Source organism: Dasypus novemcinctus, chromosome 5, assembly GCF_030445035.2.
Source record: "Dasypus novemcinctus isolate mDasNov1 chromosome 5, mDasNov1.1.hap2, whole genome shotgun sequence".
In the NCBI taxonomy this organism is placed as follows: domain Eukaryota; kingdom Metazoa; phylum Chordata; class Mammalia; order Cingulata; family Dasypodidae; genus Dasypus; species Dasypus novemcinctus.
The window spans coordinates 26,201,770-26,229,471 of NC_080677.1; the positions used below are offsets into that span (position 1 = coordinate 26,201,770).

Sequence of the window (27,702 nt, forward strand, 5' to 3'; positions counted from 1 at the left end):
TACTGGCACAAGGACAAATATACAGACCAATGGAATTAAGTTGAGAGTTCAGAAGTAGACCCTCATATCTATAGCCAACTGATATGTGACAAGGTTTCCAAGTCCACTCAAGAATAGTCTCTTCAACAAATGGTGCTGAGAGAACGATATCCATTTGCAAAATAATGAAGGGGGAACCCTATCTCACCTTACACAATAATTAACTCAAGGTGGACCAAAGCCCTAAATATAAGAACCAGGACTAAAAAACTCCTAGAAGAAAATGTAGGACGGCATCTTCAGGATCTGTTGTTAGGCAAAGATTTCTTAGAAATTTACATCCAAAGCATGAGCCACAAAAGAAAAATTAGATAAATGGGAATAGCCTCAAAGAACTTTATCTTGAAAGTAAAAAGACAACCTACTGAATGGGAGAAACTATTTGAAAACCACATATTCAATAAGGGTTTAATATAGATTTTTGCACTCCAAAGTTTATAGCAGTATTATAAACAATCGCCAAAAGATGGAAGTAACCCAAGTGCCCATCGAGTGAAGAAGAGATAAATAAAATGTGGTTTATACATACAAGGAAATATTATTTGACCATAAAAAGTAATGAAGTTCTAATAAATGCAACAATATGGATGAACCTTGAAGACATAAAGTTGGGTGAAATAAGCCAGACACAAAAGGACAAATATTACATGATCTAACTGATATGAAATAATTAAAATAAGGGAACTCATATAGAGTCAGAATCTAGAATACAGGTTATCAAGGGCCAGGGTGCTTAAACTGTACCAAAGAATTCCTCTTTGGGTTAACGGTAAAGTTTTGGTAATGAAGTGGTGGTGATGGTAGCACAACATTGTGAATATAATTAACGGCATTGAATTCCAAAATGAATGTGTTTAAAAGTTGAAATTTTAGGTTGTTATGTTACTAGAATAAAACTTTGTAAAAACACATAGGACCGTACAACACAGTGAACCCAATTGTAAATGAAACACTATTGTTAAAAGTACAATTGTAAAAATGTTCTTTCATGAATTGTATAACAAATCTACCACACTAATATAAGGTGTTAATACAGGGTAGTATATGGGAACTCTGTATATTACGGATAATTTTTCTGTAAACCCACAGCTTCTCTAATAGAAAAAAAAAAAAAAAAGATAAAGAAAAGGATGCCCAAAAAATGCATATCAGAGGGGAAAACAAACTCATCTCTGACTGGATATGAAACAAGGCAAGGAAAATTCACTGGCACCACAAAAATAGCAAACCAGTTCAGAGTTTGATCAAGATAAAGGCGAAGCTTAAACAAGATAGAGAGAGACAGGCCTGGCCAATCCACAAACATACAACAGCAAAAGGACAGGGAGGGAGGGAAAAGGGAAGAAACATGTAAAGGCCAGATGAAGAAAAACCTTAACCATGAATCACAAACACACACCACTGAATAATTTAATAAGAACATGAATTAAACAAAACAAGCACACAATGGCAGGATGATAAGGGAAGCTACAAAACTAAAACAATAAAGTGAGACCAAAACAAAACCATAATAGATACATTAAAAATTCTTACGTATGTATATATAAAAATACAACTTTGTAATAACTGAAGGACAATTTGCTAGTAAATGAGACTCGTGGTGGTGTCATCTACTGAATCTCAAATAATCAAGCGAGTGGTCTCACAGCAGCCCTAATCCATGTAATATGCAGAGGATGTAAAAAGGACAGATCTAAAATGACTGTCAGAGACTATTTCACGTCAGGAAATCTCAAATTCCATGCAAAAAGTGTCATTTACAAGCAATTATCCAAGTATATAGACTGTAAAAGGGCCCTGAAAAGTCAAGGTAGCAAGAACAAGCTGATGGATTGAGGGTTATTTTAAGGAGTTCTGTCACAATGCCGTCATCAGTACCTGCAGACATTGTTTCACAAAATCCTGATACCGAATTGGGCTACACCCTACCTATAGCTCAAGAGGGATTTCCCAGAATATAAAATGTGCAAATTTTTAAAATTATTCTATGAAACTTTTTGCCATTTTAAAGGAAATGTATATTCTGATTTTGAGTGCAAGAACTGACAGGTAAAATACATCCATCGTCCACTATTAGGAAGATCATATAAAATGCTATATTTTTTGTTCACAGGTAAATTTAAGTAATGTGTAACTTTTTTCTGTTTTCTGGTAGATCCAGATGTTTTTTCAAAAGACACAAAATGAGGACCAATACTTAAAGAATTCTTCAACTGACTTCAAGATATATTCATGTGAAGTAAAATTTTCTTTCTAAGAAATATATCCATTTAACATATTCATTGTCATGCTGGCTTAAGTCTCATAATACAACATAAGACTTTACATGATAAACACATCTTTTTCAATCGTTGTGCCCTTTTGGTAGTGAGATAGCTAAATTCAGAAATACAACATTACTCTGGGTTAGCTTAGGCTGGAACACTCTGGGTTATATTCTACTGTACACCAATATGTTATCAGCAATTGTGTTTGGGACATGGTCCTAAATCATTCATTTTCTCTTTTCTATAGTACCACATTTCTTAAAAATTCTTTTGTGAGTATGATTACTTTTATAACAAAAATTACACATATTTTGTTGTGGGGAGTATTAAAAAAGAGGAAAAGATGAAGTAAAATTCATGTTCCAAATTATTTCAAGGTTCCATCTATCTGTGAAGTATCTGGAACACATCCTAACATTTTAAAAACTTATGTACATCAGTACTAAAACATGACAAATGACCTTGAAAGCCAGTCAACTAAATTTAATCACAATAAATCTTTAAATAGAAATAAATATTTGGAGTAATTATGCCCTGACCCCCTCCCCCACAATGTTGCCAGAATGAGATTGCATGTAGCCCAGAGCAGACCCATATCCTCTGACTGTTGAGCACCTGCCTCTCCATCCCACAGGCACACTTTATGACACACTCCCAAAGCACCACTGCTTGCCTCTCCTGCCAGTTCTAAAGTAGCATCCCAGGGAGGTTCTGGGAGAGTGAAAACAAAAAAAAACAAGATGGACATTTGCAGTGTTTTATTCACCAGCACTATTTTGCTCTCCTTTGGTACTTATTCCCTGATATTCCCCGGGGAATTACTCCTCCCCCTAATAGTCCCAAAGGTAGGTGGAGGACTGGCCCTACCTCCTGCACAGGTAACTCAGGCCCAACCTTAATCACATTACTTTGACGTCAGCAATTGGTTCAGAGATGGCTCAATCTGATCCAATGATTTGGAAAGAGATTTTTTCTGGGAAAAAGGCAGGCACTCTTTCACATGAACTAGACTCTGAAAAGTAAGCTTTGGAGCTGCTGTAGCCATCTCATAACCAGGAGGAAACAGTGAAGGAAGCAGAAGCAAAAGGTGAAAAGAGAAAACAGATCTGATTACACTGGAGGTCCAAATGATGTTAGTAAATTTCCTCTTCTTGCTTAAGCCAACTGTTGTACCATTGGCAAGGCTGGAAAGAAATCAGAAACACCCCCAAATCTACATGGAAAAGAAAGAAAAGCTGAAATTGGGAGGGCTTGGTTTTTGATGGTAACATTTATTTTCTTTAAATCTTGAGTGGTCCTTTGCCAGGAAAACTCAAAATATGCAAAGATTTATGATCAAGAAAACTAATTGTAAAAATTAGAATAAAGCAGCAAAAAATGTTGGGAAAGGGTAAAAATTGAAGAAAGAACCAGATGGTGCTGATTGCAATCTCTAATGAAGTTTTAAAGAGCTTATTTTTCCATAAACTACAAATTCATTATGAAAAGAAGGCAATAATTCAGCATAACTTTAAAGGACAAATTATATGATGAAAAATAAAATTTTAAAGAACAAAATGGTAAATAATAATCCAAGCAGCATATTTTTAAAAAAAAAATGTGCTCAACTTACAGGAACTCTGTACTTTCTGCATGACTTTTCTATAAGCCTATAACTTCTCTAAAAAAAGAAAAGTATTCAACTTAATTTTTCAGCAAATTATAGAAGGCATTCTGTTCATCAGATCAAGATATCATCCTGTGTTGCCAAAGATTTCTTCCTCCTTATAATACTTTTCCCCTTTCACTATGTACTTGTCTTTTGCCTACTCTTCATGGCCAAATCTTTTTACAAAGCAGCTTTCTTTTGGGATTTCCACTTCACCCTATGGGTTCTTCATTCCAGGCAATTTGACCAATGATCCCACCCTTCTGTTAAAACTGCCCTATGAAAACCAACGGCCTCCAAATGGCCAAAGCCAATATTTTCTCCTCAATCCTCCAGCGGCTTAACCTCTGGCACTCCTGACTGCTTCATTACCTCTTGAAACTCTCTTTCCTCCCCTTCTATGACATCATACTTTCCCATCTTTCCATCTATGTATATCTCTTGCTTTCTTATGTCAGTTCCTCTTCCTATCCCTACCCTAAATTCGCAGCTCTCAACAAACATAGATATAATTCTCTCATAGTACTGTATCTTTCTCCATTAAAAACCAGTTGTTAGCCAAAGGAGATAGTTTTGCCTTACTGAGGGCTATAGGCTATAGGTAAGAAAGTAAAGTTGGCAACCTAAAAATAGCAAGGTTTTTTAAAGTAAAATAATAACAAAAGTGGTCTGAAATCTGAAAATTAGTGCTCTCAACATGAACAAAACCATCCCAGAAGGAATTCTAATGGCTTATCCTTTGGGCAATGAAAGCTTTATACTAAAGACCAGAAAGTTGTTCATTTATAGGAAACTGGGATTAATAACCTCCAAGTTAAAGTGAATAAAAATGAAGGATGTTGTTAATCTGGGAAAGTATGGGAGGGGACAGGAGTGGGGCATGTGGGAATCCCCTATATTTTTATGTAACATTTATCTAATCTAAAGAATCTTTAAAATAAATAAATTTTTAAAAATAAAGCACCGAATTACTCTACACACTCCCCTCCCCACACACATACAAAATCTGTACACATTCACTCACCCTGTAGAGAGCCACTCTATCCTCAGAGCTGCAGCAGAACTTTGTACATATACATCTCTATTGTCTCACCTCATTGTTCTGTAGTTCATTCTGAGTCCTTTTTGTCCCCCAGATTGTGAGCTGCTTGAGAACATAAACTGTCTTTTGTCTTTCTATTCCAAGAAACCAGCCTGGTGCTTGGGCTCTCAGAAGACATTTAGTAAATGTGCAACGCATGGATAAATAGACAGAAAGACAGATGATATGAGGGAGGACTAACACACCAGACTTGCTTCAGACCCTGAAGGTTCTCACGCACCTCCCACCAATCCACAATTTCTTCCCAGTGACCCTGTCACACACTTGGAAGATTCCTAGACATTTTAAGTTTTACCAATCTGTCACAGCCCTAAAAGCAAACATTGGGTTACTGAGGATGTCAACTATAGAGTCTCTAAACAGATTATAAGTAAAGGAAATTCCAGCTCAAATAACTCGAGAGTATCCAGATACATTACATAGACTACATAAAGTGCCTTATTTTACAAAGCTTACTGTAAGCAGTTGTTGCCCTTAAAACGTTAACATTCTTTCTTTACTACACCAATGGCTTTCTGTCAGTAAATATATATTAACGCCATCTTTTCAAAATACTATTTTGAAATGGGAAGCTTATCTTAACTAGGTAAAGTACCATGTCAACAACCACTGAAAGTTGTAGGTAACAAAATGAAATTAATATAGAGGAAAATCTGGCAGAAATGTCATTTGTTCCTTTTTCTAAAAACAAGGAGAGTTCAAGTTACCAAACCAAATAAATTCCACCAATTTTACTAACATATTTTCAAATAAATTCAAATGTACCTTTTCAAAACTGATTTAGTATATTTCCAAATTTTAACTTGATTATCCACACTTATGCCACTGATTAAATTTTGCAAGCATTAATTAGTCAATAGTATAAAAAGCAAATATAAACTAACATATTTCTAAAAACACAGTCATAAGCATTCCCTTAAAAAAAAAAAAGCAGCTTAGATTTAAATCAAAGAAACTACAGACATTTTTTAACCTCAAGCACATCACACCTCACGCTCTCTAGCAAAAAAGCCCAATTCCACATAAATATTGAGCTTTTGGTCATTTCTCCCTAAAAACTATAATATAGAAAGAATTTTAATTTAAATTCTGGAACGGTAGGTAATAGCCAAAATGATGGAAGATACTGCCCAAATATTCCTTAACTAGTTTATAAAACCAGACTTCCTATTTCTTCATCACTTCTTTCTCATTAATATCCCCATGTAACATGAAATAAAACCAAATCTTACTGCATCAAATGACAGTATCTTTGAGTTTTTGCGGATTAAAAAAAGTGTGTTTGGAATATTAACAAACAAGCAAGCAAACCGAAAAAAAAAACAGTTTTAACAAAAAAGCAGTAATTACTCCTTTGCTAGTTTCAAATCATGTATTACCCTACCAACAGTCTCTCTTTTTTTTTTTAACTTTTCTTATAAACTAAAGCACTAACCAAAAATGGAATTGAAAAGCAAATATCTGACCCAGAAGATACTCAATATGTTTTCTACAATCAGTGAAGAATCAAAGCTATGCACTAACTTTGGCCAAGCCAAAGCATGCTCTCTTCTAATAGGAAATTCTTTTCTGAATCAGGAAGAAGACCAGTTTACTCATAGTCCAGATAGAGAGACAGTTTAGTTTGGTTAACAACACAAACCTCTGGAAGCAGAGAGCTGGTTTAGAATCCCTTCTTCACCATTTACTAAGGCTATCTTGAGCAAATTATTCAATTGGTAGGGCACTTATACTGCCTGGAACCAAGTAACTCAGTAGATGTAAGGCTGCAGCTCACCTCTAATCTCTGCTAGTTGGCATCACCTGGGAGAGTAGCAGAAATTCAGAATCCCAGGCCCAAGCCCAGAATTACTGAATCAGAACTTGCATTTCTAACATGACCCCTTGGTGATTCAAATGCAAATTAAAGTTTAAGGAGGACAACTAAGAAGGACATTTACATTATATTCTATGAGATATTAGCTATTATAGTTCGGTAATTTTTAAAGACATATGCATCTCCCACTTTTTTTTTTGCTCCAACTTGAAAAGTAAGGTTAAGTTTATTTTTCATAAAAAGCAAAGAATTATTCTGGGGTCAAAATTCCTCCCTAAGGAGCTGGCCCACACGCAGTGCTGATGCGTGCAAGGAGTGCCGTGCCACGCAGGGGTATCCCTGCGTAGGGGAGACCCACATGCAAGGAGTGCGCCCGGCAAGGGCGCCTCGCGCGAAAAAAGTGCAGCCTGCCCAGGAATGGCTGCACACATGGAGCTGACACAGCAAGATGATGCAACAAAAAGAGACACAGATTCCAGGTGCCGCTGACAAGAATACAAGCAGACACAGAAGAACACACAGCGAACGGACACAGTGAGCAGACAAGTGGGGGGAGGGGCAGGGAAGGGGAGAGAACTAAAAAATAAATCTTAAAAAAAAAAAATTCCTCCATCAGTGATTTCTTCCCAAACCTTATTCAAAGGCAGGGCCAACTAAGGCCCAAGGTTGTAGAGGCCCGCCATCTAGTGGTAGTTCGTTCCAGCGCACATAGAAAATAAACACGGTCTTCCAACATTTTAAATACATTTATTTAAAATTGTGCCAAGTTTACTTATAGTTTAATTAATTTCTTAAGGATTACTGACATGAATTTCTAATGTAAAAATTCCACAAGAAGGCACTGAAATACAGAGGAAGACAGAAGACAAGGATTTTTTTTAGATTTCTTTTTAAACTCGTATCAAATCTACAGAAGTTTTCAAACTAAAAGAATGATCTGCTCATTCCTGGTAAGGTGCACACTGGGCTCACACTAGAGACACTGGGCTTAGGAAAGCTGGTTTTCAACTGAAATGAAAATAACTTGGGATGCCTTTTACTTTTTTCTTCCTAAGATCTGTACATTTTATAATTTATCCATATACTGTAAAGCCAATCAGGGCAGGAATACCTCCACACAGAGAAAAAAATATATTTAATAACCTTCTGATTCCTAGACTTTACTGTAAGGAAATAATCAGCTAAATGGACAGATTTATGTACAAAGATGTTCATCTCAATAAACAAAACCATTTTAATAGCTTCATAATAACCTAGTAAATCAATGCATCAGAATTTTATCATTCTGCTCTGTTACTCATTTACATCATTTCTAATTTTTCTGTATGACAAAAATGCATACATGCACATATAGAAGAAAGGGAAAATAGAGAGATGGAGGAAATAAATGGCAACTTGATGTGACTTTTTCATATCTTAAGTCATTTTCTAATATACATTCCCGTAAGTCATATTACAGCATCCGAGAACATTCTTATGATTCTTAATAGCCAACCTGCATTTTATATAACTGCAAACAATAAACAAAGATATAGACTGTACTGCTACCTCTTCAGCATGAGGTTTTATCATATGGCTAATTTTTTAACAGCTTAAGATATAACTTACATACCATAAAGTTATTGCCTTTAAAATGTTCAACTAAAGAGTTTCTAATATATTTACAGAGCTTTGTAACCATCACCATAATCTAATTTTGGAACATTTTCATCATCCCAAAAAGAAACTGTGTACCCATTAGCCATAATTCCCCACTCTGTTAACCATAACCTCATATGGCTAACTTTTACTAATTGGCTACCCTACAATTTTTCATGCTTTCATATAGATAATTCAATGACATTACATAATTATTTGAAACCCACAAAAGGAAATGATCCCTTTTGCTATTCATATACTTCTCAGTTTCAAATTGTGAAATTTTCTGCTTCTAAACCACAGAAGAATAAAACAGGTCAGAATGACTCCTTGTTTTTCCAAATGGCACATTTTTTGGTTTTTGTTTTCTTATACAACTTTTTTTTATTCCTTTTTATTTAAAAAGTTGTGAGTCAACAAAACAATCAAGCATACCATACAGGACAAATGGCACTTTTAAAAATGTAAAGTCATCATTTAAAACCTAAGTATAGAGAGGTATCGTGTAATTACAAAATTATCTGTTCTTTCCAAAGCTAGTGGTAACTATTATTACTTTGGAAATCCATGATTAAATCCAGCAAGTGTCACACAAGAGCAAGGAATTTATTCTAATCAGGTTAGTAAGATCTGATAATGAAATGAAAAGTGCAGTGCAATCTGTATAAGATAACATGACATATGATCTAAAGCGCTGTCTTGATGCTTAAAAAAAAAACAGGGAAACGGACTTTGGCCCAGTGGTTAGGGCATCCGTCTACCATATGGGAGGTCCGCGGTTCAAACCCCGGGCCTCCTTGACCCGTGTGGAGCTGGCCATGCGCAGCGCTGATGCGCGCAAGGAGTGCCGTGCCACGCAAGGGTGTCCCCCGCGTGGGGGAGCCCCACGCGCAAGGAGTGCGCCCATGAGGAAAAGCCGCCCAGCGTGAAAAGAAAGAGCAGCCTGCCCAGGAATGGCGCCGCCCACACTTCCCGTGCCGCTGACGACAACAGAAGCAGACAAAGAAACAAGACGCTGCAAATAGACACCAAGAACAGACAACCAGGGGAGGGGGGGAATTAAATAAATAAATAAATCTTTAAAAAAAAAAAAAAACTTTTATTTAATCATTTAACCAAAGCACTTTTTTCTCATTTTGGTGGCTCCATGTGTATAGAATTCATAACTTACCTTTTGGGGATTTGGTGAAGAAAGAATTAAAAAGAGCTAGAAAAATAAGGAAGACCTATGTTCCCCAATGACATCAAATTTTTTTTTAAAGAATAGTAAACATTAGTTACAAAAGCAGAAGGTGGGGGATTCTTCACTGATAGAAGTTAGCCTCTGATCTAAATCTTAGCTTTCTCTCATCCCATCTAACTCTAGACATTTCTCATACCCCACAAATAATCCATTCCTTTTACTAATCAAGTCTTTAATCTAGCCAAATCTTTTGTTTCACATTGTTTTTATTACACAAAATAATTGTATCACCACCAAAAAAAATTCCTTACTGTTAATTGGTATGCCCAAATTCATCTACATATGAAAATTCTGATTTCATATGAATGAAGGGTACTTTCAAAATAGTCATTTTCTCATCTCACTAAAGAAAAATCTAATACTGGTAGTCTACTTTTTAACACAAACATTGAAAAACAAACTCATAACAACGTATGCCCAAAAAGAGTAAAATAGTACAAAATCTCTTACATTTTTTGCAGGTGCCATACAACACAATAACTCCGTTAAGATTCACCACCTGGCTTCCTGTTCTCAACCCACCACCACCAATTCCTCTACCACCCTATCATGGTGAAGTGAGAAGAGTTGGGCTGTAACTAAAAACCCTCCCACACCAGCAACAACAGTATACACAAGTACAATTCTGGAAGCTCTGGAACTAGGGAGGGCACTGCTGCAGTGAGTCCTAATGCTAATTGGGAAAAGATACCCCCAGGGTGGGAAGAACCTAGCCTCACTGACCCAGCACTCAGTAAAGGAGGAATCTGTGAAATTTTGAAACGTATCCCTTCCTCTGGGTAGATTTACCTCAGACAGGGGCACATGGCTTCATGAACAAGAGCAAGTCTGCATTCCAGCCCCCGCTTATCCCCTCAGTCAGGTTTTCTTGCGTGGAAACAACCTATGCAATGGGGTGAAGAGGAGTTTGCTGTCTCACCCTGCCTATAACAAGTACACCAGGTATTCCCTGACAATAAGGTTAACCCCTTCTTCTGTTGAGAGAGACAGGCACACACTTGCACCACAAAAAAAAGTTTGATTTCATGTATAAAAGAGAAAATTTGTAGAAAAGATAAGTTCAGAAGCATCTTTGCAGACCTTATAAAAGTACTGGTTATAGGAAATCCAAACATATTCAATGTTTAAAGTTTTCACTTTTTTTTAAATTTTCTTTTTTTATTATTTTGCTTGAGTATTTGGATACAAAGCTTTCAGTGAAATTTCTGTTGTAATGCTCAGTGATGTTCATACCACAAAATAATCCATTTTTATACGGCCAAATATTCTAAATCTGGCAGTTGCAATAAATATCACACTCATGATGAAACGTAAATTACCTTTTACACCACCAAATGGTCCATAAGTCATATTGCAAGCTGTTCTCTGAAGATTATGTTCATACATCAATTTGATCTGATATTGATTCCCATGTTCCACATTACCCAAAGTTCCTAAGGGAGGAAAAAAGAATTGCTTTGTATTTGTTTACATTTTTTTAAATTAATTTCTTCTCTTCCTCTACAACTATTCAAAGTAATTCAATTTCAGTGAAATTTAAAATGACAAAGCACTAAAACAGTTATGGATCTTGAACAGCTAGCATACTGATGACAGAGAATGCTGGCATAGTTAACACAATTTAAGTCTCAGCTAGATTGCATCATTAGATGGAATACTACTCTGATGACATTTTTAATCTATTTCCATAAGATGGATTATGTCTGAATAAAGCTTAATTATTTAAGTAATAACAAAACTCCCCAATTTCAGGTCTGAAATAAATAAGGTTAGATATCTTGCATTTATAAACACTAGCAAAGAAATCACTCAAAGTGTCTAAGAATATTCCCCACAATTTCAAGCAATTCAAATTCCTGCCCTAACTATCAAAATACACAAACCCCTAATATATTATATTTTAATTAAATAGCAAGATTGGCAATGCTTCCTTCAATGAGTAACCAGGACAATTTTTATATTTAAAGTTTGCCAAGAAGAATTTCCTTCAAACAAAAAATATTCTGCATTTAATAGATCACATGCGCTACCACCACTTTGTTATTTCTTTGCAAATGGGAAAAGATTCATTTGTACTTTACTCTCATGTTAGACTTGCTAGAGTGCTTGTAGTTGGAGCTACATTCCAGGAATCAGACAAGAACATTATGATTAAAAGAGGTGCTAAAAAGAAAAAGGATTTATAAAGCAACATTTTTCCAAACAGAAGACATTTTTCATTCATTTATTAAAAAATACAAAAGTTAAGGAAGCAGACTTGGCCCAGTGGTTAGGGCGTCTGTCTACCACATGGGAGGTCCACGGTTCAAACCCCAGGCCTCCTTGACTCACGTGGAGCTGGCCCACACGCAGTGCTGATGGGTGCAAGGAGTGCCGTGCCATGCAGGGGTGTCCCCGCGTAGGAGAGCCCCACGCGCAAGGAGTGCACCCCGTAAGGAGAGCCACCCAGCACGAAAGAAAGTGCAGCCTGCCCAGGAATGGTGCCGCACACACGGAGAGCTGACACAACAAGATGACGCAACAAAAGAGACACAGATTCCCATGCTGCTGACAACAACAGAAGTGGACAAAGAAGAACATGCAGCAAATAGACATGGAGAACAGACAACTGGGGTAGGTAAGGGGGTGGGAAGGGGAGAGAAATAAAATAAATAAACCTTTAAAAAAATTTTTTTTTAAATACAAAAGCTAAAGAAAAATTTAAAATATCATAAAGCAAATAAAATAACCCCTAAACTGAATATAGTGCTAGATCATTAAAACCATATAAATACTTATGTGTATATGTTTGTATATATTTTATATGAGCATTTTATTTTTGTTTTTTTGTCCAGAAAGATTTACTGATGTACACTGACCTTAAGTTCAAAGAAAATTAAGACACTTCTCCCAAATCACACAGTTGGGAAAAGACACAGTACTCAAACCAGGTCTTTATAGTCAGACACTGTGTACCCTGGTGCCTAGCAGTCAATCAGTTTATTGTTTTCACAACCTTTGCAGGAACTTGGTCCTGACTCCAGTTAACGTTGTACTATGCAGAGTATGCCAATAAGAAGTTTCCCAAAAGAAAGCAGCATCAAGAATATGCCATTTCCACCTCTACCTTTCTCAACCTAGCCTTCCCTTCCACATGTGAAAGCTAAAAGATTGAATGAGAAAAACTGACAGGGGATCATGTCTTAGAGGAGAATCACCTTGAAAATGGTAACAAAAGGCTTCCCATAATAACAGAATTAAAACAAAGAGAAGGACTCAAATTTGCCAGCTAACCCTGATTGGAGATCAAGGTTTTCTAGAAGCTAAGTGAGTAAAATCAGAGAGGTCTAGAAACCTGAGGGATAATCATGGGGCAGGGTGAAGCATCCAATAACTTAAAGCATTACCCTGAGGAGTTCTAACCTCCAGGAAACCAGAAAAAGAAACTCCACCATACAGATGGTTTTTCCCAAAGAACACACTGTGCCTAAAATGAAAGCAATCTCACTGACTAAGGAAAACAGTTATGCCTGGCTGCTTCAGAAGGGCAGAGAGAAGCATCAGGAACCCAAGGCAGTAAGTATAAGAGTCAGCAGTCAATATTTAAACAGTGGCTATGAAATGACCCTAGCATCGGCGTTCTCTAAAAACTCTAAAAACACTGTTAAATTTTAATTTTTCAAGTTACTGCACTTTAAAACATAAAGATATAGCTATGGAGAACAAAAAGCAATTTATCTTCCTTGGAATAAAGGTACTAATCTGAGAATCTAAAAATTCTGACTTTTTTTTTTTTCCTAGAAAAGTATCACTGAAATAAGATTAGAATTACTTACATAGGTTTTTGCCCTTGGACATATGAACTGAATATAATAATTTTATCTCTAAAATTATAGTCTACATACAGCTAAAGTTAATATAAAGTTTCATCAGAAAGTAAATGGCCGCTAATGGGTATTATTTAAACAAGATCTAATTTAAACACAAAGTATTCTCTGGAAAATCAAAGGTCACCTTGAAAACAGTTTTCACTGCAGTTTCAGAAAACTGCTGAGCAATCTAACAATGTTAAATGCAATCAAAGTCATTACAGAGTGAGTCAAAAAGTTCACTGCATTAAATAATCAAATTAGATTATAAGTCTATTAAAAGTAATGAGTCACACCTTTTTTGCCCCTCTGGTGGCATCCATTAAAATTCCAGAAATATGTCAGATGCTTAGTAAATGTTTGAGAAGGATACAAAATTTGGAACAGAATACTTAAGAGAATATAATTAGTATGGCTTAAGCTCACACATCTGTAACCGTTTACTCAGAAAGTGAAGCCCATCAGAAAGGAATGTGAGATGCCATGTGATGCTTTCCCTTTACCAGAGGATAATAATAAGCTGGGCTAACTTCAGGTCAGCAAGACCCTGCTGCTTCTCTAGATTAATCATGCATTCAATGATAAATCACCCACCAAAAAGAAGTCCGCACAGTAGCCTCTGACCATTAAGGACTGTTTCAGCACTGCCAAAGCAGAAGTTCCCCTCCTTTTTGGAGTGTCCATGAGACTGACTTTACAAGGTCTCCTTTGGTTTGCCTCAAGTAATTTTTAGAAGCACACAGAGTATAAAAGGAAACAAAAAATATTTGGGAAGGGGCTATTGGGGTGAAAGATGTCAAGTTCAGCTAACACTTTCATCCACTGACACCAGTGGTTTTACAAAAACTAAAAAATGTTTATGTCTCCCCTGTTACAGTAAAAGTTCAGCCTGGAACCTCAAGAAACATATTCAAGAGAACAAAAACATTAACTTCCCATGCTTCTCAATTTAAGCCAAGCCAGGAAAAATATACAAATTGTCAGTCTACAAATACCATAAGAGGCTAAGAAATGAGAGACAGAGAAGGGAAGTGAGGTGGGTTAGAAGGGAATGTAGTTTAGACAACTCCTAGCCCCCAGAGAATACAAATCTTTTAAATGAATACAAAGAATAAAAGAGCAATAAAACCGCCATTCCCAAGGCATATAATATTGATTTTCAACACAAATTTGAAAGAGGATACCAATACCCCAAACACAATTGTGACTAATCATGCCAGTTTCTTTCAGTAAGCTTTTTTTTTTAATAAACATGCATTTTATCACCAGCCCTGAGCCCCCATAGGACTCTAGAGGCGCCTGTCTGCCTAAGCCACAGTACAAATAAGACCAGAGAAAGCCAAGAAATTACCCTAATTTCTAAGTTCTAGGATTCTCCCTCGCTTGTCCTGCTCAGAATCCCCTTGGAGCCTCCAGAAGGGACCAATACTCCAAAGAGTAACTGTGGGCAAGTTCTCTGCCTCCATGGCCTGTTATAATTCAGTAAAATATCACTTGCAGTTAGCAGGCTAATGATCAAAAACAGAGGGATAACTAGATCAGTGTAATAAAGCAGCCTACATCGTCCCTTCTCCATTACTCTGGAACACTAAATACTTGCCCTATCACTGGAAGAAGCAACATCTTTTACCATGAATCCAATGAGAGTGTTTACCAGTGATAGTGAGATGGGTTTTATCAGGCCTCTGACTTATGAGTCAAAAAGAAAATGATAATGGTAATAGAAAAGAAAAAAAGAAAGCAGAGAAAGAGTAATAGAATCACCACAAATTGCCTCAGAACTACTCGGAAACTTGTGCACTTATTCATTCAATGAGTATTTACTGGATGTCTCCCATATACCATATGCCAGGTTACCAAACCTGCCTTGGAAACCTAACAGAGCTTCACCCCGAAAAGAGTACCTAAGAATGCCCAGCTCAGTGACAGTAAATATGAGTCATTACTCAAAGATAAAAACAAAATACAAAGAAAGACCAAATCAAGAGAAGGACTCTGAGAAATGCAAATCCTAGAAGCTAATATTTACAGCAAATCCCAAAGGAGAATATCTTATGCATACGGTATAGCCCCACAGACACATAACTTTATTGTAACCACTAAAAATTTCCCCAATATTGACAGCCACAAAAATAATTCTTCCAATTTGAGCTCAAATTTACCTAATAACTGAAACAAAAAAGTTACCATTTACATTTAATAAAGTCCAAAATTCTGAAGTCAAACCACAATTAACTACCATGTGTACCCACAGAACAATGTCAGAAAACGAAACCAGATTAAATCTCAAAATAAGAGCTTTGAGGTCTGCTTCAGTAAAGACAACCCCTAAGCCAAGAAATTGGAATTGTAAAGAGAAAACACTTGAGGTTCACCAAAGAAAAAGTTCTTTAAACCACTATGACTCAGCATCTAATGAATTTTGTTATTATTGAACATTTCTTAAGACTCAAGCATCCTAAGTACATAAAATTGGCTTTCATTAGCTATAGGCAATCCTAGAAACAATTCCTGGAAGGCAGGTGATTACAAGTAACCCTCTATGAGAAATATAAGTATGCACTGCAATAGCAAACCAGGAAAATATAACAGCCTAAGTATCAGAAAGAATAAACTAATGATGGGAAAATGTTTTAATCAAGAACAAGAAAACTTTCAGAGGGATGTTTTGTGTTCTCTATCAACTCAGCACTTGAGAAATATCCATTCTTACATAACATTAAGAAGTCCAGTTTTTAATACTAGTATTGTTGTAGAGAAATCGGATGTGCACGGTATTGAAGGCCAGGACACGAGAACTCCGAGAAGGAAGTTGGTTTATTTCTACGGGCCAGGCTTGGTGGACTCTTGTCCTAATAAAAAACTGAGCCCCGAACAGTCTTTTTCCGGACCCTTTTATACATAGGAAATAGGATTAGGGAGACAAACGGTGGTTGTATGCAACAGCCTTTTGGTTAGTTAACTTCAGTGTTTTATCTGAGTATCAGATAGGTTATTTCCTCCAGGTAAGTTTGATTTAACACATATTCTCCACATTCCAAGCCAGCTTCGATTTAGTATATCTTCCACATTCCATCTGGATGAAACCTTGAATACACATTCTGTCTTACATCCTTTCTGAACATTCAAAGACTGTAGGGCCTATATTACTTATTTGGACTTTTAGGGACTAGGTACACTTGGAAACAACTTTGAATTTACGCACAGGCTATATCAGTATATATATATTTTTTATTTTTCTTACCTGAGACAGAGTAGACACAAAGTTTTCTAGAGTGCAACACAGCCAAATGAAGCATTTCAGTACCTCTGAAAAACAGTAAAAGTTTTTAAAGTTTCTAAATATTAGTTATATATATAACAAAAATACTGTAAAATAATTTTAAAAAGAGATCCTAACACTAGCCTACTGTGGTTAAATTAAATAATTCATCAGATAACATTCTGAACTGAAAAATAAATGAATGAGCATGGGTCTCCATGAAGATTAATTTGGAGGCTTTATAGAGAAAAAGCCACAGGGAGGAGCCAGAAGCCAGAAGTCCAATAAATACTTTTTAATGATTAAAAAACACAGACTTGATATTAGGAAAATTCCTGTATGAAAAGATAGAATCAATATTACCATTAAATAAAAAGCAGACATATTACCAAAATGCAAACTAACAGTTTTCTAAAATAAGTTACGTTTAAAAGCAAAGTAATTTGAAAAAAAGCTCTTATAAGGGAAAGCCTTACTTTGTGGGTTGAGCTCGCTTCTTTCAAGAACCTATAAGACCTCTCTACCCCAAATAAGTAATTCATTTTAAAACTTCAAGGTTCTAAGCCAAAAAGTGATGATTATTTGCTACTTTAATTACTTAAACAGACATTTATAAAACTTATGCCATTAGTCCTTTAAGTAAGCAAATACTATTTCTTTGATTATTTTCAAAAGCTTATCTTTTCTTTTAACCTTGCATTATGTCAGGAAACTTAGAACTCTATTACTATAAAAAGGTTCTATCTTAAATATATAGATTTCCACATAAAAAGCTTTTATCATATGAGGAGCACCTAGGTGATAATATCCCAAAACTATATTTGATTCATGGATAGTCTTTTCTTCTTTAAAGAATCCACAAAAGCAGCATAGTAAGGGACTGAAATGCTCCAAGTAAGATACAGTACTGAAATTATTGAGCTTTACTTACGAAACAAACTTTCCTACTTCCACTTGGAGTATTGGATCTCGGAGATGCACTTCCAGAAGCAAATCTTCAGCTTGAACTCCATCTCCTGTTTTTACAGGATGCGGGTTAAAGATTCTTAGGTATCCCATAAAGCTACCCACAACTATTTTATCTGTGGAAAGATTTTATTAAAAAAAAAAAGAAGAAGAAAAATATATGAAGAAACAAACATCACCAACCAAATATCTTTGGGAATAAACTTTCTGATGTTAACAGAGAAATCTAAAAATTAAAAGTGGCAGTTGCTCAAGCAATTGAGCTCCTGTTTACCATACGAAGGACCGGAGTTTATCCCTGAGACCTCCTGACAAAAAAAAGAAAAAAGGTGTCCAAACCTGTGCAGTAGGGAGAGGTGCAAGCCCCTGCCTGGCAAAGCAACGCACCAAAAGAAGATGATGCAACCAGATAGAAAAAAATTAAAAAGACTGAATTATTGTGACTAGCACTGGAAGAAATCATATTATTGAGGTAGACACAGTGGCCAGAGGAGTTGCTGACGGCAGGGAGAGGGAAGAAGAGGTATGATATGGGGGCATTTTCAGGACTTAGTTGTCCTGAATGATACTGCAGGGACAGATGCAGAAACATCATATATCCTTCCATAACCCACTGCATGGACTGGGAGAGAAGGTAAACTATAATCCATGCTGTGTAGCAGTGCTCCATATTCATCAAATACAATGAATGTGCCACATGATGAAAGAATTTGGTGATGTGGGAGGAGTGGGGGTGGGGGGTGGGGAATGGGGGTATATGGGAGCCTCTTATATTTTTTATTGTAACATTTTGTATGATCTATGTAGCTTTAAAAAAATTTTTTTAATCTATTAAAAAAAACCTCTAGTCTTGCTTCATATACAAAAGGCCACACTGCCAAAAGAAGATGTAATTAAAGTGAATTTATTTTATTTATATCAACAATATTCAATTGTACTAACAAATTACATTTCCTCCTAAGCCTTGATTTGATATCAGCAGTCATAACTCAGTCAAAAGCAAGCCCTTTTATCAAAGCACTAGTGTAAGGTCATAACTAATTTCATTGTACAGTGCCAACTCAACAATGGATCATGGCTGTTGAAAACAGTTTGAAAAAGGATTCTGCCTTGGGTGGATTGTATGGTGCAGTCGCCCCTCGGGCTGAAGTGTGGTTTGCTGACCTGGCGGGGGGCGGCGGCCGCGGTAGGCCTATTCCAAACCGCTACCCCTGTAATAGGGTGGTTGGTCGGGCCCACCGCCACCCCTGAAGGAAGCTTGGCATGGGCGCAGAGTGCCCTCGGGTCTCCCCTTCTCGGCAGCCATGCTTCCGTGGCCACCCCTCCTCCCAGATAGCGCCACACGATGCCTTCTTTCTCCCTGCGCAGGCGCAGGGCGGAAAAATCCAGTCTGCCCTTTTCCCTCCCCCCGACAGCAGCAACAGCCAGGCGTGGACGGGAAACTCCAGTCTGCCCTCTACCCCAGCAACAGCAGCCACCAATCCCTAAACCCTGCCCCTTCCCCCAGCAACAGCAACAGCCAATCCCTAACCACCACCCCTCCCCCGTCCAGTACCTCCCACTGACCTTTCTCCGGCAACCAATCAGAACAGGGCGTGGCTTCGACCAATCAGCCTTCCCCAGCCCCTATAAAACTGTTGCCTCTCCCTCAATAAAGTGGACCTGCGTGTTTACCTTGTCTCCGCGGTAGTTCTTCTGCCGTGCGCCCTCCAGTCCTGAGAGCCCCCGACAAGGGCCTGGCCTCCCTTGTCCCCAGTTCGTCGCCTGCTTCTCCGGGCGACCCCTTTGTCGCCGGCTTCGCCGGGCGACCCCGGCAGCCAAACCGCGCAACCCCTGTGAGACCGACCCCTCGTCTGCTGCCGGACCGACCGCTCGTCCCAAGTGGGACCGACCCCTCGTCCTAAGCTGGACCGACCCCTCGTCCGCAGCCAGACCCCACCTCTACCGACCGAGCAATCCGCCGCAGTATGGTATATGAATATATCTCAATAAAACTGCTTTTTAAAAAAAGGAATCTGAGGCCTTGCTAGACAAAGTATTCTATAACCATGTCTATCCTTGGGTACAAGAGAAAAACAGTAGAATGGGTATCAATTTCAGTTTTTAAATCTCTAGATTAATATATAGTACATTGACTTTTTCACTTCTACTTAAAAGTAGGAGTTCTGCGTATTTATTGAGAAAGCACTACATGCAAAGCAATAGTCTAAGTATTTCACATGGATAAACTCATTAAATCCTCATATTAACCCTATGAGAGAGGCACTATCCTGGGAATTTCAAACCAGAATAGCCACAGAGGTCATCAGAAAGCTGGTGCTAGATGATCATTGGCAGGCCCCCTGGAGGTCTTCAAGGTTTCCAGAGCTGCACTGGTACCTCTCCCCACTAAGGGTTGGCCAGTTCAGCTTTTCTTGCATTTCAAAGTGTTATCCCACTCTCTTCCAATCTCTTTTTTAATAAAATTTATCATAATTCAGTGGCAAAAAAAAATTACTTGACACCAAAATTGGCACCAGAAAATAAAAAAATAAATGCAGACACCAAATACTGTAGGGATATTTGTAATTGGTTCTTTTTCTTTTTAAAGATTTATTTATTTCTCTCCCATTCCCCCCTGTTGTCTGCTCTCTGTGTCCATTCGCTGTGTGTTCTTCTGCATCTGCTTGCATTATCAGGTGGCACTGGGAAACTGCATCTCTATTTTGTTGTGTCATCTTGCTGCACCAGCTCTTCGTGTGTGCAGAACCACTCCCAGGTGGGCTGCGTTTTTTTTCACATGGGGCAGCTCTCCTTGTGGGGCGCACTCCTTGTGCGTGGGGCACCCCTACGCAGGGGCGCTTCTGTGTGGCATGGTACTCCTTGCACATAGCAGCACTGCACGTGGGCCAGCTCACCACATGGGTCAGGAGGCCCTGGGTTTGAACCCTGGACCCTCCATATGGTGACAGACTCTCTATCAGTTGAGCCACGTTGAGCTAAGTTGGGGCACAAAGCAATAAGACTCCTGCTAGTATTCTCCATGGTTAAGCAGCATTGTACACAGTGGCAAATAGTTAAGTTATTGCCTCCAGTCACCTGGCACTGGAGCTTTGCAAGCAAAGCTCTAGTGGACTGAACAGCTGCTACTATAGACTAACTCAAAAGGGAGGAGAAATGCAAATCTACATGTAGGATGGCTGTTTTTAAGGGCACCAGTTAAGTTTTAAAAAGAGAATGATGGAAACGGACTTTGGCCCAGTGGTTAGGGAGTCCGTCTACCACATGGGAGGTTCGCGGTTCAAGCCCCGGGTCTCCTTACCCGTGTGGAGCTGGCCCAAGCGCAGTGCTGATGTGCGCAAGGAGTGCCGTGCTACACAGGGGTGTCCCCCGCGTAGGGGAGCCCCACGCACAAGGAGTGCACCCATAAGGAGAGCCGCCAGCGCGAAGGAGGGAGCAGCCTGCCAAGGAATGGTGCCGCCCACACTTCCCGTGCCACTGACGACAACAGAAGCGGACAAAGAAACAAGATGCAGCAAAAAGACACAGAAAACAGACAACCAGGGGAGGGGAGGGGAATTAAATAAATAAAAATAAATCTTTAAAAAATAAATAAAAAGAGAATGACAGCAACACGTATCCTATATCTAACCCTTAAACCCATCACTATATGCCATTTTGCTAGTAAGGGATCCTGACATTATATTGGGCTTCAATTTTCAGGAAGTTCTGGATCACAGAGTGGTTCGACAATGGCAGCGGAGGAATACTGGTGTAGGATACTATTGACAGGTGATATATGGCTGACAGGGAGCTATACAGGGCATATGTCCAGGGTGCATGGTAATGTTTGGATATACTCATAGTGGAAACAATTAAAAACTACAGCTGGGGGGGTACTGGGTTCCTGGCCAGGGGTGCTCTGTTGTGGTCCCTGGGGGAGCAGTGGCAGTCCCCCAGATGCAGCGGCAAGGACCGGGAAGGAATGAGGGTCCAACAGTGAGCCCCTGATACTAATGACTATGCTTGTGAGCCTATATGCCTGAAATAAGAACAAGGCCTAGAGCAGCACTGTGCCTGGGAATTTCCTCCTGACAGCCTTCATGTTACTCAAATGTGGCCAGTCTCGAAGCCAAACTCAGCATATAAATGCAATGCCTTCCCCCCACTGTGGGACATGACACCCGGGGATGAGCCTCCCTGGCACCGAGGGATCACTATCAACTACCAACTGATGATGCAACTGGAAAATGACCTTGAATTGAAGGTGCGATGCGGATCAGCAGAATATCCCTGTCTACATATAATAACATGACTTTAAAATGCTGTTTGACCTAAGGTAAGGGGGAAAAGGAAAGGAGAAATGAGTTTATATGGCTACGAGTCTCTAAAAAAGAGTCTGGAGGCTGTCAGAAGGATTGCCCTTATGCACAACTGAGCAGAGTCTAAGAGACAGATAAAGTAGATACAATCCCCAGGTATTGGTTCCATGGAGGGCTAAAGAGACCACGAGTTCTATGGTCATGGCAGAAGGGGTTCACTGCCATGTCAGATGGCCCTTCTTTGGAGCTGGTGTTTCTGCATGATGAAACTGGACTCAGATGGGATCTCTTTTCATAAAACTTTCATGCTACTTTACTGGAATTGTAGTTGGTGATGGAGTTTAAGATATATTTAGGGGATTTGAATCTCTGGACTGACAATAGGATAGCCAGGCCCTGAGCCTCAACAGACTCCAGCTCCTACAATCTGATTTATTGGACTCACCTCACTCAGCTAAGATGGAGTTGAAGAAGGACAACCACCACACCATGGAGCCTAGAGTGCCTACAACTGAAAGCAGGAGGATTGCATCCAATATCCATGTGGAATCTGGGCCTCCTATTGATATAGAGGTGCAACGGACACAACCAATCCAAGGTCCACAGAGAAAAGGTGGCATTGGAGTGAGAAAAGTGGACATGGTGGCTGATGGGTATGGGGAATGGCAGGAAGAGATGAGATGTGGAGGCGCCTTCGGGACTTGTAGTTGCCCTAGATCGTGCTTCAGGGGCAATCACCAGACATTGTAAATCCTCCCAGGGCCCATGGGATGGAATGGGGGAGAGTATGGGCCATTATGTAGACCATTGACCATGAGGTGCAGAGATGCCCAGAGATGTACTTACCACATGCAATGAATATGTCATGATGATGGGAGTGAATGTTGCTGGGGGGGGGGGGGGGATTGGTGGGGTGGGGGTGGTGGGGTTGAATGGGACCTCATTTTTTTTTTTTAATGTAATATTTTTACAAAACCAATAAAAAAAAAAGAGAATGACAGCAATCCACGACTTCCGGGAAGATGGAAGATTACAGAGACACAAGACTCAGGACACAGGACACAAGATTTTCAAAAAGCCTAACCAAATCCACTTTTCTGGGACAGAACAGTCTCTTCAATAATTGGTGCTAGGAGAACTGGCTATCCATAACCAAAAAAATGAAAGAGGACCCCTATCTCATTCCCTATACAAGAATCAACTCAAAATGGATCAAAGACCTAAATATAAAAGCCAGGATGATAAAACTACTAGAAGAAAATGTAGGGAAACATCTTCAAGATCTTGTGGTAGGTGGTTTCTCGGACCTTAGACCCAAATTATGAACACCAAAAGAAAAAATAGATAAATGGGACTGCTTCAAAATTAAATACTTCTGCACCTTACAGGATTTTGTCAAAAGAGTGAAAATGCAGCTGATTCAATGGGAGAAAATACTGGAAAATCACATATGTGATAAGGGTTTATTTAATATCCATAATATATAAAGAGATGCAACAACTCAACAACAAAAAGACAAATGACTCAATTAAAAATGGGGGTGAAAGACTTGAATAGACATTTGTCCAAAGAAATACAAAATGGTAAAAAAAAAAAAAAAAGAAAAAAAAATGTTGAACATTACTAGTGATTAGGGAAATGCAAATCAAAACTACAATGAGATATCATTTCACACCTATTAGAATGGCTAACATTAAAAAGACAAAGAACTACAAGTGTTGGGGAGAATGTGGAGATATAGGAATGCTTATGTAGAATGTAGAATGGTACAACCACTGTTTTGGCATTTAAGGAAGTTGAATATAGACTTGCCATGTGACCCTGCAATACCACTACTGGGTATATACCCAGAAGAACTGAGGGCAGTACATAGACAGAAATCTGCACACTGAACCCAGGTGTCCATCAACTGATAAATGGATAAACAAATTGTGGTATATATACACTATTGAATATTATGCAGTTATAAGAAAAAAAGAGGTCGTGAAGCATATAACAACATGGGTGAACCTGAAGGACATTATGTTGAGTGCAGCATGCCAGACACAAAAGGACAAATACTGCATGATTGTGCTATTATGAACTAAATACATTGTGTAAATTCATCAATTTAGTAACTAAAATATAGGTCACCAGAATATAGAATGAAATTAGAGAATGGAAAACTGAGGGTTAATCTGTGCAGAATCACTGTAAAGTTTGCTCGTAAATCTTTGTAAATGAATAGAAATGGTGAAAGCACCTTATAGTGCTTGTAACGAGTAGTGCTAATATAGGGGAATGACAGTGATTGAAAGGGAAAGTCTAAAGCCATATATATAATAGAGGGAAAGCTAAAAAATGTAGCATAGCAAAACCTCATGTGAAATAAGAATATGGGTAATATTGCATATATAAGGCTGTTTTTCTTGGAAACTAAACAAATGTACATTAATGTTACATGAAGTTAAAATCAGGCAAAAACACAACTAAAGCAAACTATGGACAGTACTGATGGTAATATATTAATAATCTTCCATTAAGGGTAAAAAAAAAGGATCTAAGAAACTAGACAAAAGGTACTACATATTGTTTGACTCCATCTACACAAAATATAAATACAAATAAATTAGAGTGATGGAAACAGAATAGCAGCTATGTACAGTAGGGGAAGCAGACAGATTGAGAGATGATTATTAAGGGGTAGAAATTTTTTGTTCATCTGTTTTTTTTTTTATTATTATTATTGGAATATTGAAAATGCTCTAATAATGACTAAAATGATAAATGGACAACTATGTGATTATACCAAATACCACTGATTGTACACTTTGGATGGATGTATACATACTTTATTAATATGTATCAATAAAACTGATTTTTCAAAAAAAGAAAATGGCAAGTTTAAATATCAAAATTCTCACCTCAGGGTAAAGAATAAAACTCAGGATCTTTGGTAAGAAAAATAATTTCTTACCACTTCCAGCAAAAGAGCTTAGCCCTTGAGAATCTAATTCAGAGACTGACTCAAGTAGGTTTTATAAGTCAGAGTTCACAGACTTTCCAGGTTTCTTGTGGAAAAGTAAAGACATCAGTCAGAAAGAATGGGATTAGAACAGTTGTAATGTGGTTACTGAAAGAGTTTAGAATACATGCTGAAGAAGCAAACCTCCAGACTCTTCTAAAACACTCCCCACTGAACTTCCAATGTATCATGTCATGTCCTATTGCCAGTCTTTCTTCACAAAATAACCAAGATTCAACCTCAGTATCACCCAAGTTTCAGAAACAAATAGAAGTATGTATATGCTGAAATGTGGAATCCTGGATTCAAACAGGAAGTAGAAAAAGGAAATTAGTGGAGAAAATGGTGAAATTCAATTAAGGGACTGGAACTTAAAAAATTAAAATACTGCTAAAAGAAATTAAAGAAGACCTAAACAAATTGAAGGACATTCCATGTTCATGGATTGGAGGACAAAATATTGTGAAGATGTCAATTCTACCCAAACTGATTTACAAATTTAATGCAATCCCAATCAAAATTCCAACAGCCTACTTTGTAGAAATAGAAAAGTCAATTACCAAATTTATAATGATGTTCAACATCTTAGCTAGGGAAATGCAAATCAAAACTACAATATGATATCATTTCACACCTATTAGAATGGCCATTATTTAAAAACCAGAAAACTACAAGTGTTGGAGGGATGTGGAGAAATGGGAATGCTTATTCACTGTTGATGGAAGTGTAGAATGGTGCAGTTGCTGTGGAGGACTATTTGGCAGTATCTCAAGAAGTTAAACCTAGAGCTGCTTTGTGACCCAGAGATCCCACTAATAGGTACATACTAAGAAGAACTGAGAGCAGGGACACAGACATCTGTACACCAAGGTTCAAAGCAGATACAAGTGCCAAAAGATGGAAACAACCAGGTGTCCATCAACTGATGAATGGATAAACAAAATATGGTATATACATATGATGGAATATTATTCAGCTGTAAGAAGAAATGAAGTGAAGCATATGACAACATGGATGAAACCTGAGGATACTATGTTGAGTGAAACAAGCCAGACAAAAGGATAAATACTGTATGAACTCATAAACTAAATATAATGACCAAACTCATGGACTTAATAGCTAGACTATACAGGTCACCAGAAGATAGAATGAGGATACAAAATGGAGAGCTGAGGCTTAATTTGTACAGAATTTGTAATAAGGCTGATTGTAAATGTTTGGAATTGGATAGAGCTGATGATAGCATATTAGAGTGAATGTAATTAGCAGCGGCAATTATGTATATGATTGTGGTTGAAAAGGAAAGTTTAGGGTCATGTATGTCACTAGAAGGAAAGCTAAAGAATGGAACATGAGACTGTATAGTATACAGAACACTGTCGTGAATGATTACTGTGGTTAGTAGTACAAATATAAAAAGTTCTTCCATGAATCAGAACAAATGTATGTTAATATTACAAGATAATAATCATAGGATGGTAGTTGAGCAAAAAGACACATAAACTATGGACTTTAGTGAGTGTAATATATTAAAATTTTTTCATCAATTGTTGAAAAAAGAGGGCTACAGTAAGTGAAAGAAATCAGACACCAAGTACTGTGTATATTGTTTGATTCCATTTAAAGAAATTGTAAATATAAATACATAGAGACAGAATTAGATTAGTGGATATGTATAATAGGGGAAAGAGAGGGATTGAGAGGTAACCACTAAGGGGGTTTTACTTTTTGGAGTAATAAAAATGCTCTAATATTGACTGCAGTGATGAATGTACAATTCTATGATTATACCAAAAGCCACTAAACGTATACCTTAGATGGCTTATATGGTATGTGAATGTCTCAATAAAACTGATTTTCCAAAAAGACAATGAAAATATTTGAGTACGCAGCAAAGCTTAATAAATATATAAAGTAGTAAAAAAGAAATTCAATTAAGGTCTGTAGTTGGAATAACAGCACTACATCAATGTTAATTTCCTGGCTTTGATCATTGTTCTAGGGTTATGTAAGCTGTTATCATTAGTGAATATGGGTATATAAGAATTCTCTGCACTATTTTTTTTAACTTTTCAGAACATTTAAAATTATTTCAAAATGAAAAGTTGCAGAAAAAATGGTCCAAACAATGATAAGCAGAATTATGAGTAGAAAGCAAAAAAGTTCAGCCATGAAGGAACTGTAGAAATAATTTATATTGACATATTCCAAATATATATTATGGAAATAGTCCACAAAAATGGGTATGACATAATTGGGCTTAATTTATTGATTTGGATGATTTCAACAAAGATTCTACATTCACTGTGCTAGATCCAACTGTCGGCTATCCTTTTAACAATTTGGTTTAGTGCAAAACTGGGCCAAATGCTTGCTCACCACAGATTATACTAAAAGTCCAGAAAACCCTATGAGAGATAAGAATTCTAGATTGGATTTATCATGTACATTACACCCAACTTGCCTTATTCTGGCCCCCAACAGGGCTTAGAAGTCTCTGCTTTCTCCCTTGCCATGAGTAACAAGTTGGTTAAGGAAGGATCAAGATCTCTAAAAAGCATTTTAAAG

The 27,702-nt window shown here is 37.7% G+C and overlaps 1 protein-coding gene across 4 annotated transcripts in view; it reads right to left on the minus strand.

Annotated features, from left to right (window-relative positions):
* Positions 1-27,702, minus strand: part of BBS9 (Bardet-Biedl syndrome 9) — a 591,858-nt gene that overhangs the window by 543,926 nt on the left and 20,230 nt on the right. For 3 of the 4 annotated variants that reach the window (XM_058296789.2, XM_071215092.1, XM_071215095.1), the window contains 3 exons: positions 17,795-17,945; positions 16,846-16,910; positions 11,073-11,186 (listed from right to left, as the gene is read on the minus strand). The exons of the other annotated variant lie outside the window; for it this stretch is intronic. In XM_058296789.2, the coding sequence (XP_058152772.1) occupies positions 11,073-11,186; positions 16,846-16,910; positions 17,795-17,945 (330 nt within the window). The remainder of the gene's footprint in view (positions 1-11,072; positions 11,187-16,845; positions 16,911-17,794; positions 17,946-27,702) is intronic. 4 annotated transcript variants of the gene reach the window in all.